A 27,461-nucleotide genomic window follows, 5' to 3' on the forward strand; every position below is an offset into this window, starting at 1 on the left:
CGTTTTTGTTTTTGGTGATCCCCCATTGAAATAGCAATGTGCCTAGGTGCAAGTACACCTGGCTTTGAAAGGGAATGGAGATGGCACTCTTGAGTGGTTGAGTTCATGTTACACCCAAAACAGATGAATAATTAAGGGACTTAGGGACTGTCCGATATTTACGTGCAGTGGGGTTAGGTAAAATATGATGTATCATAAAAAAGAATCAACTGCCCTCCCCAACATTTATATTATTTTCTCTCTGCCCTCCCCCTCCACCTGTTAAAAAAAAACCGATCTGCCCTCCCTCTCTTTTTACCCCCCACCACCCCACCTAAATATCAGACAGTCCCTTAGTACAACCCCTTTGCTCCTTGCGTCTTACTTTACGCTCAGATTATGCGCCGTTTAACAAGCAAAAGTGGACTTGGACACACCGGAAAAGAAAGGATTGCTCTACTTGTTGTTAATACAGAATACAAATAGCCACACATCTTATTTTCTGCATAACCTCATATATCCAAAAAGTCCGCTTTTCTGGAAGTGGAAAACAGGCCAATTTCCTGATTGGCACAGTGACACTCATACATTTTTCTTTAAATATACATATATATACTCACAACAGGTCAGTGTAGATTTAAAGTTCTTTAAATATACTGTACATATATACAGTACTCACAACAGGTACCCGTATACATTTAAAGCTGAGGTTGAAATACCAGTATCTGCGTTTTTCATGGGACAGCAGTGTCCTGATTCTGTCCGGATGAGTCATCATCCCCCTGCTAAAAGTCCCTGTTCCATTGGGACAGGATGCTGTGTGTCTTGCAGCATGCTGTTTCATTGGGACAGGATGCTGTGTGTCTGGCAGCATGCTGTTCCATTGGGACAGGATGCTGTGTGTCTTGTAGCATGCTGTTCCATTGGGACAGGATGCTGTGTGTCTTGTAGCATGCTGTTCCATTGGGACAGGATGCTGTGTGTCTTGTAGCATGCTGTTTCATTGGGACAGGATGCTGTGTGTCTGGCAGCATGCTGTTCCATTGGAGCAGGATGCTGTGTGTCTTGTAGCATGCTGTTCCATTGGAGCAGGATGCTGTGTGTCTTACAGCATGTTGTTCCATTGGGACAGGATGCTGTGTGTCTTGTAGCATGCTGTTCCATTGGAGCAGGATGCTGTGTGTCTTGCAGCATGCTGTTCCATTGGGACAGGATGCTGTGTGTCTTGCAGCATGCTGTTCCATTGGAGCAGGATGCTGTGTGTCTTGTAGCATGCTGTTCCATTGGAGCAGGATGCTGTGTGTCTTGTAGCATGCTGTTCCATTGGAGCAGGATGCTGTGTGTCTTGTAGCATGCTGTTCCATTGGAGCAGGATGCTGTGTGTCTTGTAGCATGCTGTTCCATTGGGACAGGATGCTGTGTGTCTTGTAGCATGCTGTTCCATTGAGACAGGATGCTGTGTGTCTTGTAGCATGCTGTTCCATTGGGACAGGATGCTGTGTGTCTTGTAGCATGCTGTTCCATTGGAGCAGGATGCTGTGTGTCTTGTAGCATGCTGTTCCATTGAGACAGGATGCTGTGTGTCTTGTAGCATGCTGTTCCATTGGGACAGGATGCTGTGTGTCTTGTAGCATGCTGTTTCATTGGGACAGGATGCTGTGTGTCTTGTAGCATGCTGTTCCATTGGAGCAGGATGCTGTGTGTCTTACAGCATGTTGTTCCATTGGAGCAGGATGCTGTGTGTCTTGTAGCATGCTGTTCCATTGGAGCAGGATGCTGTGTGTCTTACAGCATGTTGTTCCATTGGAGCAGGATGCTGTGTGTCTTGCAGCATGCTGTTCCATTGGAGCAGGATGCTGTGTGTCTTACAGCATGTTGTTCCATTGGAGCAGGATGCTGTGTGTCTTGTAGCATGCTGTTCCATTGGAGCAGGATGCTGTGTGTCTTGTAGCATGCTGTTTCATTGGGACAGGATGCTGTGTGTCTTGTAGCATGCTGTTTCATTGGGACAGGATGCTGTGTGTCTTGCAGCATGCTGTTTCATTGGGACAGGATGCTGTGTGTCTTGTAGCATGCTGTTCCATTGAGACAGGATGCTGTGTGTCTGGCAGCATGCTGTTTCATTGGGACAGGATGCTGTGTGTCTTGTAGCATGCTGTTTCATTGGGACAGGATGCTGTGTGTCTTGTAGCATGCTGTTTCATTGGGACAGGATGCTGTGTGTCTGGCAGCATGCTGTTTCATTGGGACAGGATGCTGTGTGTCTGGCAGCATGCTGTTCCATTGGGACAGGATGCTGTGTGTCTTGTAGCATGCTGTTCCATTGGGACAGGATGCTGTGTGTCTTGCAGCATGCTGTTCCATTGAGACAGGATGCTGTGTGTCTTGCAGCATGCTGTTCCATTGGGACAGGATGCTGTGTGTCTTGCAGCATGCTGTTTCATTGGGACAGGATGCTGTGTGTCTTGCAGCATGCTGTTCCATTGAGACAGGATGCTGTGTGTCTGGCAGCATGCTGTTTCATTGGGACAGGATGCTGTGTGTCTGGCAGCATGCTGTTCCATTGGGACAGGATGCTGTGTGTCTTGTAGCATGCTGTTTCATTGGGACAGGATGCTGTGTGTCTGGCAGCATGCTGTTTCATTGGAGCAGGATGCTGTGTGTCTGGCAGCATGCTGTTCCATTGAGACAGGATGCTGTGTGTCTGGCAGCATGCTGTTCCATTGAGACAGGATGCTGTGTGTCTTGTAGCATGCTGTTCCATTGGGACAGGATGCTGTGTGTCTTGCAGCATGCTGTTTCATTGGAGCAGGATGCTGTGTGTCTGGCAGCATGCTGTTCCATTGAGACAGGATGCTGTGTGTCTGGCAGCATGCTGTTCCATTGAGACAGGATGCTGTGTGTCTTGTAGCATGCTGTTCCATTGAGACAGGATGCTGTGTGTCTGGCAGCATGCTGTTTCATTGGGACAGGATGCTGTGTGTCTTGCAGCATGCTGTTTCATTGGGACAGGATGCTGTGTGTCTTGCAGCATGCTGTTCCATTGGGACAGGATGCTGTGTGTCTTGTAGCATGCTGTTTCATTGGGACAGGATGCTGTGTGTCTGGCAGCATGCTGTTCCATTGAGACAGGATGCTGTGTGTCTTGCAGCATGCTGTTTCATTGGGACAGGATGCTGTGTGTCTGGCAGCATGCTGTTCCATTGGGACAGGATGCTGTGTGTCTTGTAGCATGCTGTTTCATTGGGACAGGATGCTGTGTGTCTGGCAGCATGCTGTTTCATTGGGACAGGATGCTGTGTGTCTGGCAGCATGCTGTTTCATTGGGACAGGATGCTGTGTGTCTGGCAGCATGCTGTTCCATTGGGACAGGATGCTGTGTGTCTTGCAGCATGCTGTTTCATTGGGACAGGATGCTGTGTGTCTGGCAGCATGCTGTTCCATTGGGACAGGATGCTGTGTGTCTTGTAGCATGCTGTTCCATTGAGACAGGATGCTGTGTGTCTTGCAGCATGCTGTTTCATTGGGACAGGATGCTGTGTGTCTGGCAGCATGCTGTTCCATTGGGACAGGATGCTGTGTGTCTTGCAGCATGCTGTTTCATTGGAGCAGGATGCTGTGTGTCTTGCAGCATGCTGTTTCATTGGGACAGGATGCTGTGTGTCTTGCAGCATGCTGTTTCATTGGGACAGGATGCTGTGTGTCTTGCAGCATGCTGTTCCATTGAGACAGGATGCTGTGTGTCTGGCAGCATGCTGTTCCATTGGAGCAGGATGCTGTGTGTCTGGCAGCATGCTGTTCCATTGAGACAGGATGCTGTGTGTCTTGTAGCATGCTGTTCCATTGAGACAGGATGCTGTGTGTCTTGCAGCATGCTGTTCCATTGGAGCAGGATGCTGTGTGTCTGGCAGCATGCTGTTCCATTGGAGCAGGATGCTGTGTGTCTGGCAGCATGCTGTTTCATTGAGACAGGATGCTGTGTGTCTTGCAGCATGCTGTTCCATTGGAGCAGGATGCTGTGTGTCTTGTAGCATGCTGTTCCATTGAGACAGGATGCTGTGTGTCTTGCAGCATGCTGTTCCATTGGGACAGGATGCTGTGTGTCTGGCAGCATGCTGTTCCATTGGAGCAGGATGCTGTGTGTCTGGCAGCATGCTGTTCCATTGAGACAGGATGCTGTGTGTCTTGTAGCATGCTGTTCCATTGGGACAGGATGCTGTGTGTCTGGCAGCATGCTGTTCCATTGGGACAGGATGCTGTGTGTCTTGCAGCATGCTGTTTCATTGGGACAGGATGCTGTGTGTCTGGCAGCATGCTGTTCCATTGGGACAGGATGCTGTGTGTCTTGTAGCATGCTGTTCCATTGAGACAGGATGCTGTGTGTCTTGCAGCATGCTGTTTCATTGGGACAGGATGCTGTGTGTCTGGCAGCATGCTGTTCCATTGGGACAGGATGCTGTGTGTCTTGCAGCATGCTGTTTCATTGGAGCAGGATGCTGTGTGTCTTGCAGCATGCTGTTTCATTGGGACAGGATGCTGTGTGTCTTGCAGCATGCTGTTTCATTGGGACAGGATGCTGTGTGTCTTGCAGCATGCTGTTCCATTGAGACAGGATGCTGTGTGTCTGGCAGCATGCTGTTCCATTGGAGCAGGATGCTGTGTGTCTGGCAGCATGCTGTTCCATTGAGACAGGATGCTGTGTGTCTTGTAGCATGCTGTTCCATTGAGACAGGATGCTGTGTGTCTTGTAGCATGCTGTTCCATTGGAGCAGGATGCTGTGTGTCTGGCAGCATGCTGTTCCATTGAGACAGGATGCTGTGTGTCTTGCAGCATGCTGTTCCATTGGAGCAGGATGCTGTGTGTCTTGTAGCATGCTGTTCCATTGGAGCAGGATGCTGTGTGTCTTGTAGCATGCTGTTCCATTGAGACAGGATGCTGTGTGTCTTGTAGCATGCTGTTCCATTGGAGCAGGATGCTGTGTGTCTTGTAGCATGCTGTTCCATTGAGACAGGATGCTGTGTGTCTTGTAGCATGCTGTTCCATTGGAGCAGGATGCTGTGTGTCTGGCAGCATGCTGTTCCATTGAGACAGGATGCTGTGTGTCTTGTAGCATGCTGTTCCATTGGAGCAGGATGCTGTGTGTCTTGTAGCATGCTGTTCCATTGGAGCAGGATGCTGTGTGTCTTGTAGCATGCTGTTCCATTGGGACAGGATGCTGTGTGTCTTGCAGCATGCTGTTCCATTGGGACAGGATGCTGTGTGTCTTGTAGCATGCTGTTCCATTGGAGCAGGATGCTGTGTGTCTTGCAGCATGCTGTTCCATTGGGACAGGATGCTGTGTGTCTTGTAGCATGCTGTTCCATTGAGACAGGATGCTGTGTGTCTTGTAGCATGCTGTTCCATTGGAGCAGGATGCTGTGTGTCTGGCAGCATGCTGTTCCATTGAGACAGGATGCTGTGTGTCTTGTAGCATGCTGTTCCATTGGAGCAGGATGCTGTGTGTCTGGCAGCATGCTGTTCCATTGAGACAGGATGCTGTGTGTCTTGTAGCATGCTGTTTCATTGAGACAGGATGCTGTGTGTCTTGCAGCATGCTGTTCCATTGGAGCAGGATGCTGTGTGTCTTGTAGCATGCTGTTCCATTGAGACAGGATGCTGTGTGTCTTGCAGCATGCTGTTCCATTGGGACAGGATGCTGTGTGTCTTGTAGCATGCTGTTCCATTGAGACAGGATGCTGTGTGTCTTGCAGCATGCTGTTCCATTGGAGCAGGATGCTGTGTGTCTTGTAGCATGCTGTTCCATTGAGACAGGATGCTGTGTGTCTTGCAGCATGCTGTTCCATTGGAGCAGGATGCTGTGTGTCTTGTAGCATGCTGTTCCATTGGGACAGGATGCTGTGTGTCTTGTAGCATGCTGTTCCATTGGAGCAGGATGCTGTGTGTCTTGTAGCATGCTGTTCCATTGAAGCAGGATGCTGTGTGTCTTGTAGCATGCTGTTCCATTGGAGCAGGATGCTGTGTGTCTGGCAGCATGCTGTTCCATTGAGACAGGATGCTGTGTGTCTTGTAGCATGCTGTTCCATTGGGGCAGGATGCTGTGTGGGAGGCTGGAGGAGGGGGAGGCTGGAGGAGGGGGGAGAGGGGGAGGCTGGAGGTAGGAGGAGAGGGGGAGGCTGGAGGTAGGAGGAGGGGGAGGCTGGAGGTAGGAGGAGGGGGGGAGGCTGGAAGTAGGAGGAGGGGGAAGCTGGAGGAGGGGGAGGGGGGAGGCTGGATGTAGGAGGAGGGGGGGAGAGGGGGAGGCTGGAGGTAGGAGGAGGGGGAGGCTGGAGGTAGGAGGAGGGGGAGGCTGGAGGTAGGAGGAGGGGGGAATAAACTGTGTGAGGCTAAGAAGAAATCCAGCAGTGGAAAAGTACTGCATCTCTTTTTCAAGGCTCCCCTGTGCAGTGTCTGTGTGCACGTGTGTGTTACACTGACATGCACGATTGTCTCTCTCCATATATATATATATATATATATATATATATATATATATATATATATATATATATATATATATATATATGGAGAGAGACACTATATATATATATATATTGTCTCCATATATATTTATATATATTGTCTCTCCAAATATATATATACTGTATATATATATATGGACAGAGACTATATATATATAGATATAGATAGATTGATCGATCGATATCTATATAGATAGCTAGATATATATATATATATATATGGACAGAGACAATATAGATATCGATCGATCGATATCTATATAGATAGCTAGATAGATATCTATATATATCTATATCTATATATAATATATATGTATATACATATGTGTGTATATATATATATGTGTGTATATATATGTGTATATATACTGTATATATATGGAGAGAGAGACAGACAGACAGACAAAATCCTCCATTTGCCCCACTTTCATATGTCTGTGTGTATTTGTGTGTACACTATGTATGTCTGTGTGTATCCGTGTACTTGTGCCCATTAGTGTGTGTCTCCATGTGCATCTTCCCTCAGGTCACACGGTGGAGTGGAGCACTGCATTAGTGGCTTTCCATGAGGCTAAAGAGCTGATGGAAGCCTTTGGGAAGAGGTCAAGCCACGCCCGCGCTGCTCTCTCTGTGCTGCACAACCTCGCACGCCCAACTCAGGTCAGCAAGGCTCACATGTGTCCCACTACTGCCTCCTGCCTGAGAATCAAACGTGTGACCACATCTACGGCTGAAATGATAAGTGTGTGTGTGTGTGTGTGTGTGTGTGTGTGTGTGTGTGTGTGTGTGTGTGTGTGTGTGCGTTGGATACGTTGTACGTCGGGTGAGTCGTTTGTGTACAGAGAGGCAAAGTGAACGTCGCTTCCTGCTTCAGCACTGTAGCAGAGATTTTCTTCCGCAATTTATTTTCCCATACAGATTTCGTAAAATGCTTATAAAAAGAGTTTTACTTGGTCAAACCAAATGGTTCGGCTATATTTAGAATCGGGAGAGACCATAGAACATTTCACCAAAACTTATAAAAAAATATATATATATTTTTTTTTCCCCCAGAGTGAAATGTTATGCGATCTCTCCTGTTTCTAAATATATCTGTACTGTTTGGTTTGAACAAGTAAAACTATTTTTATAAGCTTTTTATGAAATATCTATGGGAAAATAAATGGCGGATGAAAATCTCTGGTACAGTGCTGAAGCAGGAAGTGACGTTCCACTTTGGCTCTCTATAGTTATTGTGTACTGGTGACTGTGTGTGTGTGTGTGTGTGTGTGTGTGTGTGTGTGTGTGTGTGTGTGTGTGTGTGTGTGTGTGTGTGTGTGTGTGTGTGTGTGAGAGATGCTGTCTGTGTTATTATGTGGCAACAACAAGGGATTGATCCTTGAGGCACTCTATTCACTTTTGAACACGTAACCAGACACCAGGATGTATTTGCTTATTATAACATGCTTGTCACTGCTTATTAGACACAGGCTTTTATTTGATCCTCTGTATTGGATGTCATTGTATATTGTTCATAGTATATGACAGCATTATATCTGTCTGTTTTAGGGGGAAGCTCCTGACAATGATGCTGTTATGTCCGATGGTGAAGAGAAGCAAGCCACGGCCCCTCAGGTCTCACACCAGGAAGTGTGGACTCTGTTTGAGAAGATCTGGGCTAAGATGTATGAGACAAGGTGGGCATGTTTGAGAACATATCTGGGCTAACATGTATGAGACAAGAGGAGCATGTTTGTTCCATTTGTTTGAATATATGTATGGATGTTTGTCATTATTTGTATGAAACTTGGAAAACTGTCCAAAAAAAAGGGGGAGCATGTTTGAGAACAATCCAAAAAGGTTCATGACGTCTGACTTAGTTTACAGTATTAAATATTTCATATGAAAAGACGTTCAACGCCAAACCCACATAAACCATCCATATATACGTCACAGCAACATCACGTGACATCTCTGAAGAAGACTGCAGGAAGCAAAGCAGTCGAAACTGTCAGGTATGACAAAAACAAAATAACGTCTTTTCATATGAAATATCTAATAATGTTTGAGAACATCTGGACTAACATGTATGAGAGAAGCTGGGCATAACTCAGGGGTTTTGACAACAACTGCACTGTGGGGGATTGTTTACCTTGACCTTGCTTCTCCCTGTAGTACCATTGACCTGCTGATGTCCTTTTGGCTGTGACTTTCCAGCTTGGCTGTGTTTGAAGCTCTGCACTTTGACACGCACACCATGCAGAGCGCTCAGCCAGCGGGAGGTCCTCCGCCGCCGCAGGACGCCCTGGCCTGTTTGCACAAACTGTCCTCCATGGTCTCACAGCTGCTCCACGCTTTCAGCAGGTATCTTCAGCCTAACTAGACCTTCTTCCACATTCTGCTTCACTGCCTTAGGTTGTGTTCACACATTGCGGGCCAACAAGACGGGACAGACGACGTATCCGCTCAAGTCAGACTATTTCAACTCTTTGTGCGACCAACCGCAGCGGAAAAGTCTGCGTCTGCCTGCCTCACAGCCGATAGGTGAGCGCGGAATCTGCGCGCTTCCATACGCAATAATGCCATATTATTAAAATTCCTTCGAAGTCTGCGCTACATATTTGATGAGTCTGGACAGACATGGATGTAGACTGCAACTTGACTTGTTGACTGAGGCGTGCAACTGTGAGGCAGAGATGGGGACTTGGACTTGAGACTTGGACTTGAGTCGCACTTAAGTCACACACACACAGTGACTTGAGACTTGACTTGAGACTCGTCCTCAAACACTTGAGACTTGTCCTCAAAGACTTGAGACTTGTCCTCAAATACTTGAGACTTGACTTGGACTTGAAGGTTTGGGACTTGTGCACAATCTTTATTTTTGTTCGTATTAACATTAAGGAAAGGTCTACTAATAATAATGTAATCTAATCAATGAAATTAGAAGAAGAGAACAGTTGAATGTTGCTTCCTACTCACTATAGACCCTTTTCACGGGGGCCATTTTGTGTCAAAAAGGCAGGGTAAACACAGGTGCAACAAAACACTAATGAGGGGAAACCCTCATTACAGATTTGTTTTGAAAAATCAAACATACTACTGATTTCTCCCTCCCTGTCATTGGTGGGCATCTGTTGCTTCAACAAGCTCAACGTGTTCTGATAGGCTGATGACTAGAGCAGGTGTAATCTGCTGCGTTGTGATAGGCTGATGACTAGAGCAGGGCTAATCTGCTGTGTAAGTGCAAAGATTTTAATGAGTTTTATCACGTCTAGATTATGGAGAAGCGTCTGTCCGTCAATCTGTCTTCTTTTATTTTTTATGCCTCTTGATGTGTTGTCATCCTCCCGTGTGGTATCGAAAATGGTATCGACTATCGATATTTTCCTGGGTATCAGTATCGAAGTAGAAATTCTAGTATCGTGACATACCTAACATACACACACACACACACACACACACACACACACACACACACACACACACACACACAAAAACAGACAAACCAAACATCAAACAAGAGATCCAGTCAGAGTCAGTGCATTATTCATTTCTTCAATAGGATTCATTCACTGACATTTGTGTCTCTTTCAAGCCAGGTAAGTAGAAACAGCCTCCAGCTAAAGGGCAAAGTGTCTGTTTGATCCAGTGAACTCCCCTCTCTCTCTCTCTCTCTCTCTCTCTCTCTCTCTAGTAGGGCTGGGCGATTAATCGAATTTTAATCATGATTACGATTTGGGCTGTCCACGATTATGAAAACAAGATAATCGACATACAACGATTTTGCGGCTCTTGTCACTCTCGTTCTGTCTTGTGTTGTAAATCGAGCGCACCCTTTCCTTTGCAGCGGTGTGCTCGGCCCCTCCCCCAAAGCCCAAAACACACACACACACCGCTCGAGTTGGGAATGACTGTCATGTGAACAGAGAGCCACTGCACTTCTCCTCCCCGCTTATTTCCGTGGTAGCACAAGAATAAGATGAGAGAAGTCACAGAAAGAGAGCCGCTGGTCGAGAGGAGAGGTAAAACAACGTATGTGGGGTGGAAACACTATGGTTTCGCCGAGTTTAAAGGTCCACACATCAAGAGCGATGCGAATATACAGCACAGAATTGCGATGCGAGTTTTGACCCACCTGTCAATCACAGCCACAGACTTGGAACAAACAGTGCAAGATATGCGCGGTCGTGGCTGCACCCCGCAACACAACCTATCACTTGAAATCCACTCACAAAGTGGTCTATGACCAAGCAATAAACGCTAAACGAACAAAAATACAAAGCCCCATCTAGTTACTGCCACCGCATACAGTCATCGATTCAGGACACTCTTTACAATGCGACCGCATATTCAACAGCTAACGAGCTCACAGATAAACATTAACAATAGCCTATTATGAACCTAAACGACGTAAGTCGCTTTGGATAAAAGCATCTGCCAAATGAGTAATTTAATGTAATGTAAACGAACGTTACTAGTGTTCTCATTTGGTTAGTTTTGAGGTTTAAGGACTACTAGATGTTTACCAACATATTGAATGTAGATTAATAGTTGCAGTTGGTTGTGGCAGTTCACTGCAACATAGTAGGCCTATACTGTATATTTATTTTAGTTTTTATTTTATTTCTAAATCTTTGCACTTTTATTATTTATTTTCACTTATTTATTTTCAATTATATCTAAAATCCAAAGACATCCAATGTTAAATAAAAAGGCAGTGTAAATGTTCAATAAATTAATGATGTTCTCAATGTCAATGAGTAATCGTGTTAAATAATCGTGATCTCAATATCAATCAAAATAATCGTGATTATGATTTTTGCCATAATCGTGCAGCCCTACTCTCTAGGCCCACAAAACATGTGTCGCGGTGCAACTTTGCATCAGGAACATGCTGCTACTCCTGCAAATGACCTTTCTGTTCAGCTCAATTCCAAGAACGATTGCATTTTATTTCATTACGATGTAATGAAATATAGATTTGTTTGCATCTCCGTAGGCTGCTGTGAGAGGAAGACGTTTGCACATTTGATTATGGCCCTCCCCCCAATGAAACCCTGTGCGTCTGCCTCCAGCTATGTGCTGTAGTTATTCAATCATGTCTATGAATATGAACGCACATGATGATTAGTGTTTGCCTCTGTACACAGAGTAGTTTTACTTCAGGCTGTAGCCTATTTGCACCAACTCGTAAGTTGTGTTTTCATCAGAAACTGGTTTATATGTGTATGCACATTTCATGGTATATTCATAGGAAAATGTAGCGGTGAAAGAGTCAGAAAAGAGTGGGAGGGTATCTTTGTGAAAAGCGTGTGTGTGTGTGTGTTTGTGTTCTTACATGAGAATAACTTTAAAAAATGATTGTGCTGCCTCAGTGCCCTTGTAGCACAGATAACAGTCATTCTGTAAAAAACATGATGCACACACAAATTGTATTTGGGGAAATTTGGGCATGATGATTACAATCTTCCATACTTAGCTGTGAACCTTAGCTGTGGACCTGTGAATGTGAGGCATTTTGGTTATGTGTGTGTGCGTGCGCGCGCGCGTGTGTGTGTGTGTGTGTGTGTGTGTGTGTGCACGTGCGTGTGTGTGAGTGTGTGTGTGTGTGTGTGTGTGTGTGTGTGCACGTGCGTGTGTGTGCGCGCGTGTGTGTGTGTGTGTGTGTGTGTGTGTGTGTGTGTGTGTGTGTGCACACGCGCGTTTGTGGTTGCCTAGGAAACAGCCAGACTATTTTCTGTGTGTTTGGAGCAGAGGTATGATTCATTGCTGCCCATACACTCCTGCCCTCTTTATTTTTCACTCTGTGGACAGAAGATCCTTCACTCCTATATTCACTGACTTTCTCTTTGTCTATCCTGTTAAAGTGGTGCACGTGTGTGTGTGTGTGTGTGTGTGTGTGTGTGTGTGTGTGTGTGTGTGTGTGTGTGTGTGTGTGTGTGTGTGTGAGAGAGAGAGAGAGAGAGAGAGATTATGGATAGGGAGGGAGATTATGTATTTATTTTAATGTGTATGCACATTTCATGCTATAATTAAGTATTTCAGGGTTGTTTATTCAGATGGTTGCAGCTCCAAGTGTGTTCAGGTCAAAGTTGTTGTGAAAGAGTACGTCCACATTTTGAAACTCTGAATGCTTTATCATCATTGCTTTTGAAATCTGACTTGAAAATCAAGCAGGAAATAGTTTAAATGAAGACGAGCACTGAATCTGAAATTGAGGCTGAAAAATCACACGATAGAATTCTACGTCGGCTTCAGATCCTCTTCCTGTGGGAAGAACAAAGTCACATGATCAAATTCACTCAATAATGGCTGTGACATTTTCACGTCTAGCTTGACCCCACCCTACACGTGTGACCCCACCCTACATGTGTGACCCTACCCTACATGTGTGACCCCACCCTACATGTGTGACCCCACCCTACATGTGTGACCCCACCCTGCTCGTCTTCCCCCTGCTCTCCTTCCCCTGCACCCTCCCACCTCTCCTTCTCTGTTCTCTCCTCCTCTCTGTCCTCTCCCCTCTCTTACATTCCCCCTGCTCTCCTTCCCCTGCACCCTCCCACCTCTCCTTCTCTGTTCTCTCCCCCTCTCTGTCCTCTCCCCTCTCTCACATTCCCCCTGCTCTCCTTCCCCTGCACCCTCCCACCTCTCCTTCTCTGTTCTCTCCTCCTCCACATTTCCCATTTTCTCCCCACCCTCGCCCTAATCCGGGCCCGTATCCTACTCCCTCCCCTCCCCCAACCCTAGACCCTACCTCTACCCTGGCTCTCCCTCCCCTGCACCCTCCCATCTCTCCTTCTCTGTTCCCTCCTCCTCCACATTTCCCATTTCCTCCCCACCTCCCCCCTCTCACATTCCCCCTGCTCTGCCTCCCCTGTACCCTCCCACCTCTCCTTCTCTGTTCTCTCCTCCTCTCTGTCCTCTCCTCCCTCTCACATTCCCCCTGCTCTCCCTCCCCTGCACCCTCCCACCTCTCCTTCTCTGTTCTCTCCTCCTCCACATTTCCCATTTCTCCCCACCCTCGCCCTAATCCGGGCCCGTATCCTACTCCCTCCCCTCCCCCAACCCTAGACCCTACCTCTACCCTGGCTCTCCCTCCCCTGCACCCTCATCTCTCCTCCTCTGTTCTCTCCTCCTCCACATTTCCTATTTTCTCCCCACCTCCCCCCTCTCCTCCCTCACATCCCCCCACTCTCCCTCCCTCCTCCACTCTCCTGCTTTCTCCTCTTCCCGGTGTTCTTCCTCTTCCCCCCTTCCCCCACTACTCTAAAGCATAGTACACATTCTACTCCAAAGCATGGCACCCACTCTATCCCCTCCAATATTCCGCCACTATTTAAAGCATGGCACCCATGCTCTTAGTATTTCACCACTATTCAAAGCATGGCACCCACTCTTCCCTAAAGCAAGGCACCCATAAGCTCTATATGTGAACATGTGCTTATTTGGCAAAAGGACTCACTACTAAAGGCTTGCAGCCAATTAAATTAGGCATAGTTTGGTTGCTAAGAAATTGACATATGTCTGTTTGCAAGATGTGCGTCTATATTTCTCATTCTCTCCCCACCTCCTCCCTCCCCCTGCTCTCTTCTCCCCCACACCCCCCCCCCCCTTCCCCTCTCCTGCTCTCTCCTCTTGCTCCTTCCCCACCTCCTATACCCTCCAACATCTCCCATTCCCTCCCCACCCCATCACTCTCTCACATTCCCCCTGCTCTTCCCCCTTCTCCTGCTCTCTCCTCTGCTCTCTCTTCATTTCTATATTTTCTATATTATCAATTGTTCAAATGTTATCTTTATTCTGTATATTCTTGTTACTGTTGTGTCAGCTAGAATCAGCTAGACATACTTTCTGTGAAGCCCTCTGAGACATGCTTGTGAATTAGGGCTATATAAATAAACTTGACATGTGTGACCCCACCCTACATGTGTGAGTGTTCTCTAAAATCACCCTTTTGTTCCCCCCAGGTTCCTGTCGTCAGACAGTGGTTTAGAAGAGACCCAGGCCTTCCTCGGCTTCATCCAGTCCAGTGAGGTTGGTACCAATTCACAATTAATGACAATGCAATCGTAAATCATTGCCCTCGAGACGTTATTCCAACTGGAAAAGTAGAGTGCAGATCTCCGCCAGGCACCACTACACCTAACCATGGCCAAACAGAAACCCAACTGTTTGGCCTTGAAAATCCAGGAAGTGTTTATGTGTTTTGTCTTTATGGAAACAACAACAGCAGTTTGTTTTGGATAAATATAAGAAGGTAGAACTAAGAAGAGGCCACAGTCCAAAACTGTGCAAACCACAAAAGTGATGACCACTTATCACCCAAAATCAAGAAAACGCAGATTGTGGACCGTTATTCTACTTCTTAGCATACACCATTTGACCTTCTTCACCTGTCTTGCCTTTGCCATTTGTTTACTGTTAGCTCATATCCATTGTGTTTCAGATCATTCCTATGGAATCCAGATTCACAGCCAAAGACTTACTTGATTGTTTCTCACAACAAGAATACAGGTAAGGACACATGCACACACACACGGTGTGTATACCAATAACATACCTCAATCTAAACGCATGCACACACACACGGTGTGTATACCAATAACATACCTCAATCTAAACGCATGCACACATGCACGGTGTGTATACCATTAACATACCTCAATCTAAACGCATGCACACATGCACGGTGTGTATACCATTAACATACCTCAATCTAAACGCATGCACACACACACGGTGTGTATACCAATAACATACCTCAATCTAAACGCATGCACACATGCACGGTGTGTATACCATTAACATACCTCAATCTAAACGCATGCACACATGCACGGTGTGTATACCATTAACATACCTCAATCTAAACGCATGCACACATGCACGGTGTGTATACCATTAACATACCTCAATCTAAACGCATGCACACATGCACGGTGTGTATACCATTAACATACCTCAATCTAAACGCATGCACACATGCACGGTGTGTATACCATTAACATACCTCAATCTAAACGCATGCACACATGCACGGTGTGTATACCATTAACATACCTCAATCTAAACGCATGCACACATGCACGGTGTGTATACCATTAACATACCTCAATCTAAACGCATGCACACATGCACGGTGTGTATACCATTAACATACCTCAATCTAAACGCATGCTGTTCCTCACACTATCACCTCAATATCTATGTTAACCCAGAGGGATTCTTGAGTCCAAGTACATTACATTACATTATTTATCCAAAGCGACTTACAATAGCACATTTTGTCAACAGTAGTGAAATCAACAGTGCAACACAGTCTATGTCAGCTAAGCTAAGTAATAATACACAGAAGCTATGGCTGGAATCTCAGGAGTCGCTTTCTACAGGTAGCAAAACACATTCAAACATACTTGTACTTTTGACAACCAAATAGAGAACAGTCAAAAAGATGCCCACAATGACATGCTGTTGTGTTTCACAGTGTGACTCAGGTCAGCTACAGGCAGGTTCACAGTGTGACTCAGGTCAGCTACATCCAGGTTCACAGTCTGACTCAGATCAGCTACAGCCAGGTTCACAGTGTGACTCAGGTCAGCTACATCCAGGTTCACAGTGTGACTCAGGTCAGCTACATCCAGGTTCACAGTGTGACTCAGGTCAGCTACATCCAGGTTCACAGTCTGACTCAGGTCAGCTACAGCCAGGTTCACAGTCTGACTCAGGTCAGCTACAGCCAGGTTCACAGTCTGACTCAGGTCAGCTACAGCCAGGTTCACAGTGTGACTCAGGTCAGCTACATCCAGGTTCACAGTGTGACTCAGGTCAGCTACAGCCAGGTTCACAGTGTGACTCAGGTCAGCTACAGCCAGGTTCACAGTCTGACTCAGGTCAGCTACAGCCAGGTTCACAGTGTGACTCAGGTCAGCTACAGCCAGGTTCACAGTCTGACTCAGGTCAGCTACAGCCAGGTTCACAGTGTGACTCAGGTCAGCTACAGCCAGGTTCACAGTGTGACTCAGGTCAGCTACAGCCAGGTTCACAGTCTGACTCAGGTCAGCTACAGCCAGGTTCACAGTGTGACTCAGGTCAGCTACAGCCAGGTTCACAGTGTGACTCAGGTCAGCTACAGCCAGGTTCACAGTCTGACTCAGGTCAGCTACAGCCAGGTTCACAGTGTGACTCAGGTCAGCTACAGCCAGGTTCACAGTGTGACTCAGGTCAGCTACAGCCAGGTTCACAGTCTGACTCAGGTCAGCTACAGCCAGGTTCACAGTGTGACTCAGGTCAGCTACAGCCAGGTTCACAGTGTGACTCAGGTCAGCTACAGCCAGGTTCACAGTGTGACTCAGGTCAGCTACATCCAGGTTCACAGTGTGACTCAGGTCAGCTACAGCCAGGTTCACAGTGTGACTCAGGTCAGCTACAGCCAGGTTCACAGTCTGACTCAGGTCAGCTACAGCCAGGTTCACAGTGTGACTCAGGTCAGCTACAGCCAGGTTCACAGTGTGACTCAGGTCAGCTACAGCCAGGTTCACAGTGTGACTCAGGTCAGCTACATCCAGGTTCACAGTGTGACTCAGGTCAGCTACAGCCAGGTTCACAGTGTGACTCAGGTCAGCTACATCCAGGTTCACAGTCTGACTCAGGTCAGCTACATCCAGGTTCACAGTGTGACTCAGGTCAGCTACATCCAGGTTCACAGTGTGACTCAGGTCAGCTACAGCCAGGTTCACAGTGTGACTCAGGTCAGCTACAGCCAGGTTCACAGTGTGACTCAGGTCAGCTACATCCAGGTTCACAGTGTGACTCAGGTCAGCTACATCCAGGTTCACAGTGTGACTCAGGTCAGCTACAGCCAGGTTCACAGTCTGACACAGGTCAGCTACATCCAGGTTCACAGTCTGACACAGGTCAGCTACAGCCAGGTTCACAGTGTGACTCAGGTCAGCTACAGCCAGGTTCACAGTCTGACACAGGTCAGCTACATCCAGGTTCACAGTCTGACACAGGTCAGCTACATCCAGGTTCACAGTGTGACTCAGGTCAGCTACATCCAGGTTCACAGTCGGACTCAGGTCAGCTACATCCAGGTTCACAGTGTGACTCAGGTCAGCTACATCCAGGTTCAGTATGGTTTAGTGGGAGAACAAACCTGTTTGCACAAGTTGTTCTTCCATAAGGTCCACTGTGTCCAGATAAGTCAGGCTTTAACATCATGTATTCAACACACAACATCCAAGGGCTGATTGCATGGACACGATGGCTCTAATCTGGACTAAGATGTCCTTTTCAGTATGGTGTTAAGTGGGAAAAAAATGTTTAGTCACCAGCTGACTTTGAACATTCCCTGAATAATTTCATACTTGAACAACTCCATACGTATGTTATGTATGAGCATGAAAGCTCTGCCTCTGCCATTACATGGTACCCATAATTGGTTGTCTAAGACTTAGAGTCCAAATGCTATTTTCTGACTCGTGTAGAAGCACACATCTTTCACCTTTTTTTTGGGGGGGGGGGGGGGGTCATACACACAATCACCAACAAGACAGAAAAACAAAACAGATGCACGTAAGCAGGTAGACACACACAGCCCGTCATTACAGCCCCATCATGATAGGGTTCTGAAGCTACATTGCACACTGTAGTTATGACCATAGGTTGAACCCAGCTGCTGCTATGGAAACAGGCCTGAGATCACCCCCTTTTTGTATCATCTATTTTACTCCAAACGAGCGAGTTATATAAAAAAATGACCCCCCTATAGTTGTTATGAAAAGGTGAAGTTAGCTATATAAACCAAAACTGTTTCGCCCCGAACTGGAAACATGTTTAATTCTCTTACACAGTTGGGCATTTTAACATGGGGGGGAATGTCTACTGCCCTCGAAGCCTAGTGGCCATTCGAGGAACTACAGCTTTTCAATTCACTTCCACATCTTCAGAGGGAAGGGGGTGGGCTCGCCCACTGGTTTTAAACACATCCAGGAAATATGAGTTGACTATATGGAACCTTGTGTGCATAACTGTTTGTCATGTTTTCTGTACATGCTCCATGTGTCTGTTTATGTGATGTTCCTGGCATTTGTGTATAGAAACATGTGCCTGTGTCTTTGTATATATAATTGTGGTGTGTGTGTGTGTGTGTGTGTGTGTGTGTGTGTGTGTGTGTGTGTGTGTGTGTGTGTGTGTGTGTGTGTGAGACCACTGCTTTTACTGAGCGTCATATTCTTTGCTCTGTGGAGATGTCATTATGCCTCAGGGCTGATGCTGGGTGGCTTTTCAGGACACAGCTACAACCACTGTTTACCTCCTATCTCGCCTATCTTTCCACTGTACTTACATAATGTGCGTGTGTGTGTGTGTGAGTGTGTGTGTGTGTATGAGCGTACGTGTGTGTGTGTGTGTGCATGTGTGTGTGTGTGTGTGTATGAGCGTACATGTGTGTGCGTGTGTGTGTGTGTGTATGAGCGTACGTGTGTGTGCGTGTGTGTGTGTGTGTATGTGTGTATGAGCGTACGTGTGTGGGTCAGTGTTGAACCTCCTTATCGCTTCTCTTACATAATTCATTTTCCCTTTCTCAGACACATAGCCTCTTCTCCATAGCGCAGTGGTTCTCAAAGTGGGGTCCGGGGACCGGTTCCAGGGGGTCCCCAGCCAAAAGGGGGGTAATTTATTTGAGCTATAATTCCATTCATAAGTAACACAATGACTATTTTGGTCATGAGTTTTATACACTTTCTGTAATAAAACATCTAAAAGCATCAATCTCATTATCATATGGGGGACCGTGGGGCGTGCTTGCTGCGGCTGGCACGCCCGCGGCATCCACACAGGCAGCGTGGCTGGTGCGTGCAGCTGCTGCGCTGCTGCCTGTCTGCCAACTATCTTCCTATAGAGTTTACCTTTTATTAAATTTGCTATAAACAATACAATGATGATTTTAACTGAAGATCGCTTGGGCTCACTTCAGAATCGAGGCAGTATGATTTGTGTGTGTGTGTGTGTGTCTGTGTGTGTGTGTGGTGGGGAGGGGAGGAACGAAGCCACGTTGTAGCCATGTGGTTTTCAGAGGGCAGGAGAACTGCAGCTGTGAGCTCAGCTCATCCTCTCGTCTCAAATCAAAACGAGCCTTGATTGGCTGTGGCTGCCCCTGTAAAATATCATTTTAATGTCTTTTTGTGTCTATTTGTGTAGAGACACGCTAGACACACGCGCGCGGTAAAAGGAAAAAATAGGCTTCGCTTCTATTCTCTAGATGACGCGCGTCTCACGCTCGCAAGACACGCGCTTGAGACGCGCGTCTGATGCCGGTGGTGTGGCTGCTGTAACCTGTTAACATGGGAACCGAAATGAAAACGCCACGCAGACGCACAGCACACGCAGGTTGTGTGTCCCGGCCGTTAGTGAGATGTAATAATGATCCAGCATTTTCCAGTTGGTCGGTTATATCCAGAATGACCTTGTGAGAGCGCCCGGTGCCAGCTTGCATTCCTGCATGAGCCACTGTACTCGCTATGAGTCACACTGCACAGGTCAATGTTTCACTTTCAACTGGAAAAGAGCAGAAAAACAAAGCCAGCCTTTAAGCTTCATATCAATTCTATTCAGTCAGGAGACTAGGATGCATGTCAGAAGGTCAGCACAGTGACTGGAATGACAGCAGCATACGGCCTAGATCAGAATCAGAATCAGAATCACTTTTATTGCCACAGTATGCAAGTTACATATGAGGAATTTGTCTTAGTGTCTGTATGCAGCGTAGCGGTTACATCAATATACAGGGATAAGAAGTAGGAAGATAACTAAAGACAATCACAAAGTTGCAAGTGCAATCAAATCGAGTAAATATATACAATATGTACATGAGTGGTGAAGTGTTCTGTGGATAATAAATATGAATTCACGTTGGATTTACATGAGATTTACAGACTGAGTTAAATAGACGTTAAATAGGCAGTGGATTTACATGAATTTACAGTCGGAGTTAAATAAGAGTTTACGTTGAATGTACATGAATTTTACAGGCTAAGTTAAATAGGCATTAAATGTGCAGGGAATTTACATGAATTTACAGTCCCAGTTAAACAGGCATTACATTAGATATGAGTTACAGTTGTATGGGGGGGGGGGGGGGGGAGTTCAGTTGAGTTTAGGAGGAGGTAGTGAGTTTGTGTGTGTGTGTGTGTGTGGGGGGGGGGTTGTTGGTGAGGTCCTTGGCGGAAGGGGTTTCCGGGCCTTGTTGGTGAGGCTGATGGCGGTTGGGAAGAAGCTGGTGCTTCTGGTCTTGGCAGACCTCAGTCTCTTGCCATGGGGGAGTGAGAGAAGGCCAATAGCACAGAAGGTGACATGTACTGTTTTACACTCCCATCACGGTGGCTATTTGGAAAAGAGAGGGAAGTGTACTGTTCACCAACTGAATGAACGATGAGTCTTTCTGATTGAAATTGCGTAATGCTTCGGTTAATGATAGCTTTGCTGTTGCTGATTGGCAGGATTCTGACCTCCAGGTTGCTTCAAGGGGGGATGGTTGCTTGACAACATTGTTTGGAGGTCTCAGGTTGCTGCTTAAAGGGGGGATTAAATGGTTGCTTGACAACATTGTTCGGAGGTCTCATGTTACAGTGTGTCAACAAAGACAGTGTAGCTCCTAGTTTTGGTGGCCACCAGGCCGAAACGTTGTCCTTTTATTAAATTCATTGCATTGGAGCCTGAGTGTGCGCTTTCTATTCTTCCTGCGGATTCTTGTCCGTCTCCGGCACCTCGCTGAGATTTCACGGTGTGCATTCTCTCCATTTTTGACAATTGTGGGTACCGCAAGAGTGACATCACCGATGATGCCATAACCCCCAGTTCTCTCAACAGTGACATCACAATTTTCGTTACACCGTCAGCCATGACATCATCGCTTACGATCGTCGTCAAAACAAACGCAAATCGAAAAACTTCACCGATTTGGCTCCTACAGACAGCAACTGCTTACTGTAATGTTAGCCCTACACCTCTAGTATGTTAGTACTTGGCAATAGTAGGACTACTAATAGGTGAAAGTATGCTGAAGTAGCTACACGCCAAAATTTTGGAAGAGAATAGTAATAAATAAATAAAAACTGAGAATAACACGATTGTACCAGCTTTCAGCTTGCTCACCAATAATGTACTTTTTCCAAGAGTGATATCTCTTAAAATCCTCCTCTGGAGAGGAAGCAACCAGCTGCATTACGGCCACCAAACATATTGAACAGCAGACTGAGAAGACAAAGAGTTGGTCACCATGGCAGCTGAACCATGTGCGAACAGGCAGGTTCCTTGTCGGATAGCACAGCAGATCGGATTGGATGCCTTCCGTTGAACTGAACAGCTTTGATTGGATGGTGGAGAAGAATAGCTGGTTATGTCATCTCGTCTCACCACCACATCATGTGGCCCCTACGTTCAGTTAGCTGCAGATCCATACAGTGTTGTCCCCTAGGCATGTTGGCTGGAAGTTCATTAGCAGCCAAACACATATAGCCTATTCTATCTAATGCAAAGCAGGAGCACGACCCTCACATTGGTCTATCAGGCTCAGTGAATCATGTGTTCTGTGACTGTGTTTCCACATCCAAATGCCTTCATGCCATTTGAACTCAGAACCAGTGTGTGTTTGTTTGTCACACGGTCACGGGTCCGTGGCTGCTGTCAATGTAAACACATTGACAGCAGCCACGGACTCGTGACCGTGGCTGCTGTCAATGTAAACACATTGACAGGAGGAACTTTGACACAGTTCCTCTCCATGGAGAACAGAGGAGGGTGAAGCTAGGTCAGATGTGACGGGCGCTAATGGTCCATAACGCAACCTGTCATTGTCTGCAGGTTGCATAAACACACGATCTCCAGATTCTCCACACTTCTTGGAAGAAGACGGGAAGGGGGATGGATGGATGTATGTAGAGGGTAAAGAGAGGGGGCGCCAAACTGTCGACAGATTCCTCTCTTCGTCCCTCCTTTTCTCTCTTCCCCCTGAGGTTATGTAACGTCCCGATGGAAACAAAAGCAGAGGAGGAAACAAACAAGTGTCCTCTGTGTCTCTGCTGCCCAGCAGCCGTTGCCACGACTATAGAGGCCCATTTGTGTGTGTGTGCACTGTGAAGACTGGTGGTGTGTGCTTGTGCATATTATATATGCATACATTATGTATAATGTGTGATGGTGTTGTAACCAGAAAATGTAAATCCATTGGAGAGAAGTGTCCATAAATAGCTGCTGTTAAAAGCCATGCCTTCTACTGGAGGCTGTCAACAGAGGCTCTTTTGTCTCTTGTGTACATTCTGCACAGAACATGATAGAACATTCAGTCATCAACCCATCTCTTCCATCCTCTGTCCCTGTTTGTAGAACACCCCAATATGCCCAGCCTGGTGGCCAGTGGTGACTGATGATATCACAGTAGACATTGTGACATCATCAGTGATGTCATAGACTGAATTGTGGTGTGGCCACTGGTGACTGATGATGCAATAGCACACATACCCACACTTGAGTGATGACGTCGTACGCACCAATGATGTCATAGACATTGTGACATCATGAGTGATGTCATAGACACTGTAACATCAGTGATGTCATTGACTGAATTGTGATATCATAAATCACTGAATGATGCCTTACCCACTAATGATGACATAGACATTCTGACATCATCAGTGATGTCAGACTGATTGTGAAGTCATACAGATTTTCTATCTCATACAGCACTGACGCCCCCCTCTCTCATAGCAAGAGGAGCGTCACATCATGGAGTCATACGCCATACTCAAACTGTCTATTCTGATTCAATAAAGATTGTTAAAATGTCTTACAAGTCTCTCATGATTGAAGTGTAGTCTTAGACTGAATTTCAATCATGGAAGACCAAAAGGCATAGGTAGACACCCCATGCTGTCATACCCCTCAGCCCAAATGACATCACTAAATGACGTCACCATCTCCGACGTCACCTTCTCTATGATGTCACGTCAGTTGCTCAAATGACATCAGTTATGACATCATAAATGCCCTTCTCCCAAATGACATCAGTTATGACATCATAAATGCCCTTCTCCTGGTACTATATAAAGCCCCATCACCACAGCTTAAATCACACTTGTGCAGTCATCACTCACCTCGTGCCAGCATTCCGCATTCATCCAGCATCTCCAGAGCAAAAGCTTCACCCCACCACCTCCCCAGATCACCACCAAGTAAATCCTTCCCTTCAGAGGCTATAAGTAGGAACCAGCAGGTCTTTGGACTGTGCTACTCTTAATTGACGAGTGATGTTTCGTAACCAGTATGACAACGATGTTACAGTCTGGAGTCCCCAGGGACGCATTCATCAGATTGAGTATGCAACGGAGGCAGTAAAGCAAGGCTCTGCAACAGTGGGCATTAAATCTCGCAGTCATGCAGTCCTTGTTGCCTTGAAGAGAGCTCAGTCAGTGTTGACCGCCCACCAGAAGAAGATTCTCCATGTCGATGCCCATGTGGGGATCTCCATTGCCGGTCTCACGGCCGACGCAAGACTACTTTGCAGCTTCATGCGTCAGGAGTGCCTCGACTCCAGGTTTGTTGCCGGGCAGCCTCTCCCCGTGTGCCGATTGGTGTCGCTCATCGGGAGCAAAACCCAAATAGCTACACAGAGATATGGAAGGAGGCCTTATGGTGTGGGGCTCCTCGTTGCCGGATATGACGATAAGGGGCCACACATTTTTCAGACCTGCCCTTCCGCCAACTACTTTGACTGCAAGGCCATGGCAATAGGAGCCCGCTCCCAGTCCGCCCGCACCTACCTGGAGAGACACATGGACACTTTCCCTGACTGCAATCTGAACGACCTGGTGCTGCATGGTCTTCGTGGTCTAAGAGAAACTCTGCCCTCAGAGCAGGGTCTCACCACAAAGAATGTGTCCATTGGGATTGTCGGCGAGGAAACGGAGTTCACAATCTATGATGATGATGATGTGGCCCCGTTCCTTGAAGGCCTTGAGGAGAGGCCAGAGAGAAGAGTGGCCCAGCATGACGAAGAGCCTGCAGCATAGAGAGGCCAGAGAGAAGAGTGGCCCAGCATGACGAAGAGCCTGCAGCATAGAGAGGCCAGAGAGAAGAGTGGCCCAGCATGACGAAGAGCCTTGCAGCATAGAGAGGCCAGAAGTCACTGCCCACATTAAAAAAAAAAACTAAAAAAAAAAACTCATGGCTTATACAGTTTCTTCAAAACTGTCACTCAACCTCAACGTTCATGTTAAAAACAAGTATAGACTATTTATTAGTGGGTGGTTTTTTTACACCCACCATTTCATTTTCTAGCTGTACAATGTTAAAAAATGAATAAAAAAATGCCGTTATTTTTTTCATCTGAAAATGTGTTGAACTGAATCTTTTTTTTTATGGTTCGATGGAAAAATAAATAAAAATAAAATAAGGACCGGTGCAACTCGAGATCTCAACATCATCATTTCTATGCATAAGTGATATCATCAGTGAGTGACAATTGCTCGAGTGACAGTGGAACCCTTATAGTGTGTCAAAGTCACGCCCTCTTCCGGGTTGGGCGTATGAAGCAAGGGACTGCACTGCATCCGCCATTCATTTTCCATCAACATTTTGTCAACTGCTTGTAAAAATAGTTTTCTTGGTCAAACCAAATGATTCAGCTATATTTATATTCAGGAGAGGCCATATAATGTTCCACTTGGACCAAAAATACAAAATAAATGTAACCTCTCCACCTCTTTCTCTACCTGTTTCTCTCTTTCTATTATTTATTGTTTGTGTTTGTGTTTGTGTGTGTGTGTGTTCCCAGGGAGAGGCTAAGGGTAGGGGGGACCCAGATGATGGAGCTCAAAGAGGCCCTGGAGCACTGTGTTGAGGCCATGGTTCGGCACCCTGGAGCACTGTGTTGAGGCCATGGTTCAGCACATCACCCAGCCCCAATCGGACCAGTTTCAGGGAGTCAGCCAACCAGAAGCCTTGAATAAACACATCTTTTACTTGAAGTAAAACTGTAAGTTAAAGGGGTTGTTACTATGTGACTGTGACTGCACTGGTTCACTTTTTTTCTTGTAAAATGTATATAAAAATGTGTGTTGAAATATAGACTCTGCTGAATGCATGGCCATCATCCAGGAAAGTGGTGAGTTTGTTATTTATGGTTTATGGCGTACTCACACAGCATTGTTGTTTATTTTGTGTATTGGGCTGTTTTCTTTGGGTCGGTAAAGTTCAACGGACCTGCTGATTTTGACGTCAGGTTTGTGCTGTCAAAGCAGCACCAGGGTGACAGGACTTCTGAGCACCGATGTAGTATCAGCTTCCCTGGCCTAATGCTTTAACCATTACGGACCGGACCACACCCTACTGTCTCCCTGTTATGGCATGCTGCACATCAGGCTTCAGGCTTTGTGTTGTGAGAGACCTTGTTGTTTTAGGACTAAATTTGGGATCTGAGATACTCAAACTCCTCTGGACCTCACATATCCACCTTATTTTTGAATGCCCTGCTGTAAAATGATTATGAGTGGGGGAAAAAAGTTGCTTGTCACAATAAATACGCTCGTTTGACGACTTATTTGGGGGAATGTAATAATTGTATCTATCACATCCGCTATTTCTGTTGCTCTTTGAACTGGAGGATTTCACGTAAGGCATCATGGCAGCTAGAAATAAGGTGGATAATGTAAATGTAAGAAACACGTCCACATAATGTATGTAAGAAACAATAAAAGATGTAGCAGAGTAATCTCACTACTATAATAAGGCGGTCGGCGTTCTAACAGGTGAGCCACCGGGACGCCCCGAGAAACCCGTAGTAAATTACATCCCCCCCCTCCAATATCCTTTTCATATCCATAAAGGTCTTATGGAAGTTCAAAGTTTTTCTTTGAAACGTTGGAAAGAATGTCTGGTATCTTTAGTACTACGCTGACTGTTTTGATTAGTTTCTATTGTCCTCTAGACTATTTCAGGTTGAATTACTTTGTTAAAATTACTCCAGTTACAAAGCTTTGTTTTCATTATTACAATCAAAAAGTGTACCATGTATGTACATACATACATACATACATATGGCAGAGGTTCTCAAATGTTTTTCAGCCAAGGACCCCTTACAACATAGAAAATATACCGGGGACCCCCTCATTCTGATTTGTGATTTTGGGCTAAGATTAATTGTTTCCACGGTAACGTGTTTGACTTTTAAATTTATAGGTTTGTTAGATTAGAATGTAATCCATGAGCCATTTTAGATTTAAAACATAAAATACTTTCGTTGAACTATGAAGGTTTTGCAAAACAAAAAAAAGTTTTTATTTTTATTTTCCTGAAAACTTTTCTCTGACCCCCTTGCAAAGTGTCATCGACCCCTGGGGGTCCCCGGACCCCTATTTGAGAACCAATGACATGGTATACTGAACAAAAATATAAAGACAACACTTGTTTTTGCTCCCATTTTTCATGAGTTGGAAAAAAAAGTTATTTAAATCTGTGTTGTACAGTTTTATTCTTGGAAAAAAGACATGTTTTGGGTGCTGGACTATGGATCTCACATGACTAGGGCTACAGATATGCATTTTTTTGAAGACCAGTCGCCACGTCATGTGGATGCATTATCTTGGCAAAAAGAAGTGCTCACTAACATGGATTTCAACACATTTGTGAGAAATAAGCCTTTGTGTGCATAGAAGAAGTCTTAGATCAACTCATGAAAGATGGGAGCAAATATTTATATTTATATGTTTATATATTTGTTCAGTACACATACAATACATACATGCTGTGTACGTTATTTATTTAGTGATATGCAGGTATGAGTGTTTCATATGTGTATTTGCCGGTATGTTTGTGCGTGTGTGTGTGTGTGTGTGTGTGCATGCGTGTGTGTGTGTGTGTTCTTGCTCTTCAGACTAAGCTCTACAGACCAGCGAGTCTTTGTTTTAATATAATCTATTTTATAA

The 27,461-nt window shown here is 45.8% G+C and overlaps 1 protein-coding gene and 1 pseudogene across 2 annotated transcripts in view; both read left to right on the forward strand.

Moving 5' to 3' along the window:
- Positions 1-25,412, forward strand: part of swt1 (SWT1 RNA endoribonuclease homolog) — a gene marked incomplete at its 3' end in the record, with an annotated part of 33,520 nt that extends 8,108 nt beyond the window's left edge. Inside the window, exons 9-14 of the mRNA XM_083648329.1 lie at positions 7,025-7,158; positions 8,047-8,174; positions 8,695-8,841; positions 14,451-14,517; positions 14,930-14,997; positions 25,313-25,412. Coding sequence (XP_083504455.1) covers positions 7,025-7,158; positions 8,047-8,174; positions 8,695-8,841; positions 14,451-14,517; positions 14,930-14,997; positions 25,313-25,412 — 644 coding nt within the window. The remainder of the gene's footprint in view (positions 1-7,024; positions 7,159-8,046; positions 8,175-8,694; positions 8,842-14,450; positions 14,518-14,929; positions 14,998-25,312) is intronic.
- LOC310786380 (proteasome subunit alpha type-1 pseudogene) lies at positions 23,787-24,548 on the forward strand (annotated as a pseudogene). Its single transcript has one exon. The product of its transcript is annotated as a proteasome subunit alpha type-1 pseudogene (transcript).
- Positions 25,413-27,461: the final 2,049 nt, after the last annotated feature.

This window comes from Poromitra crassiceps, assembly GCF_964638095.1.
Source record: "Poromitra crassiceps genome assembly, chromosome: 12".
Classification (NCBI taxonomy): Eukaryota; Metazoa; Chordata; class Actinopteri; order Beryciformes; family Melamphaidae; genus Poromitra; species Poromitra crassiceps.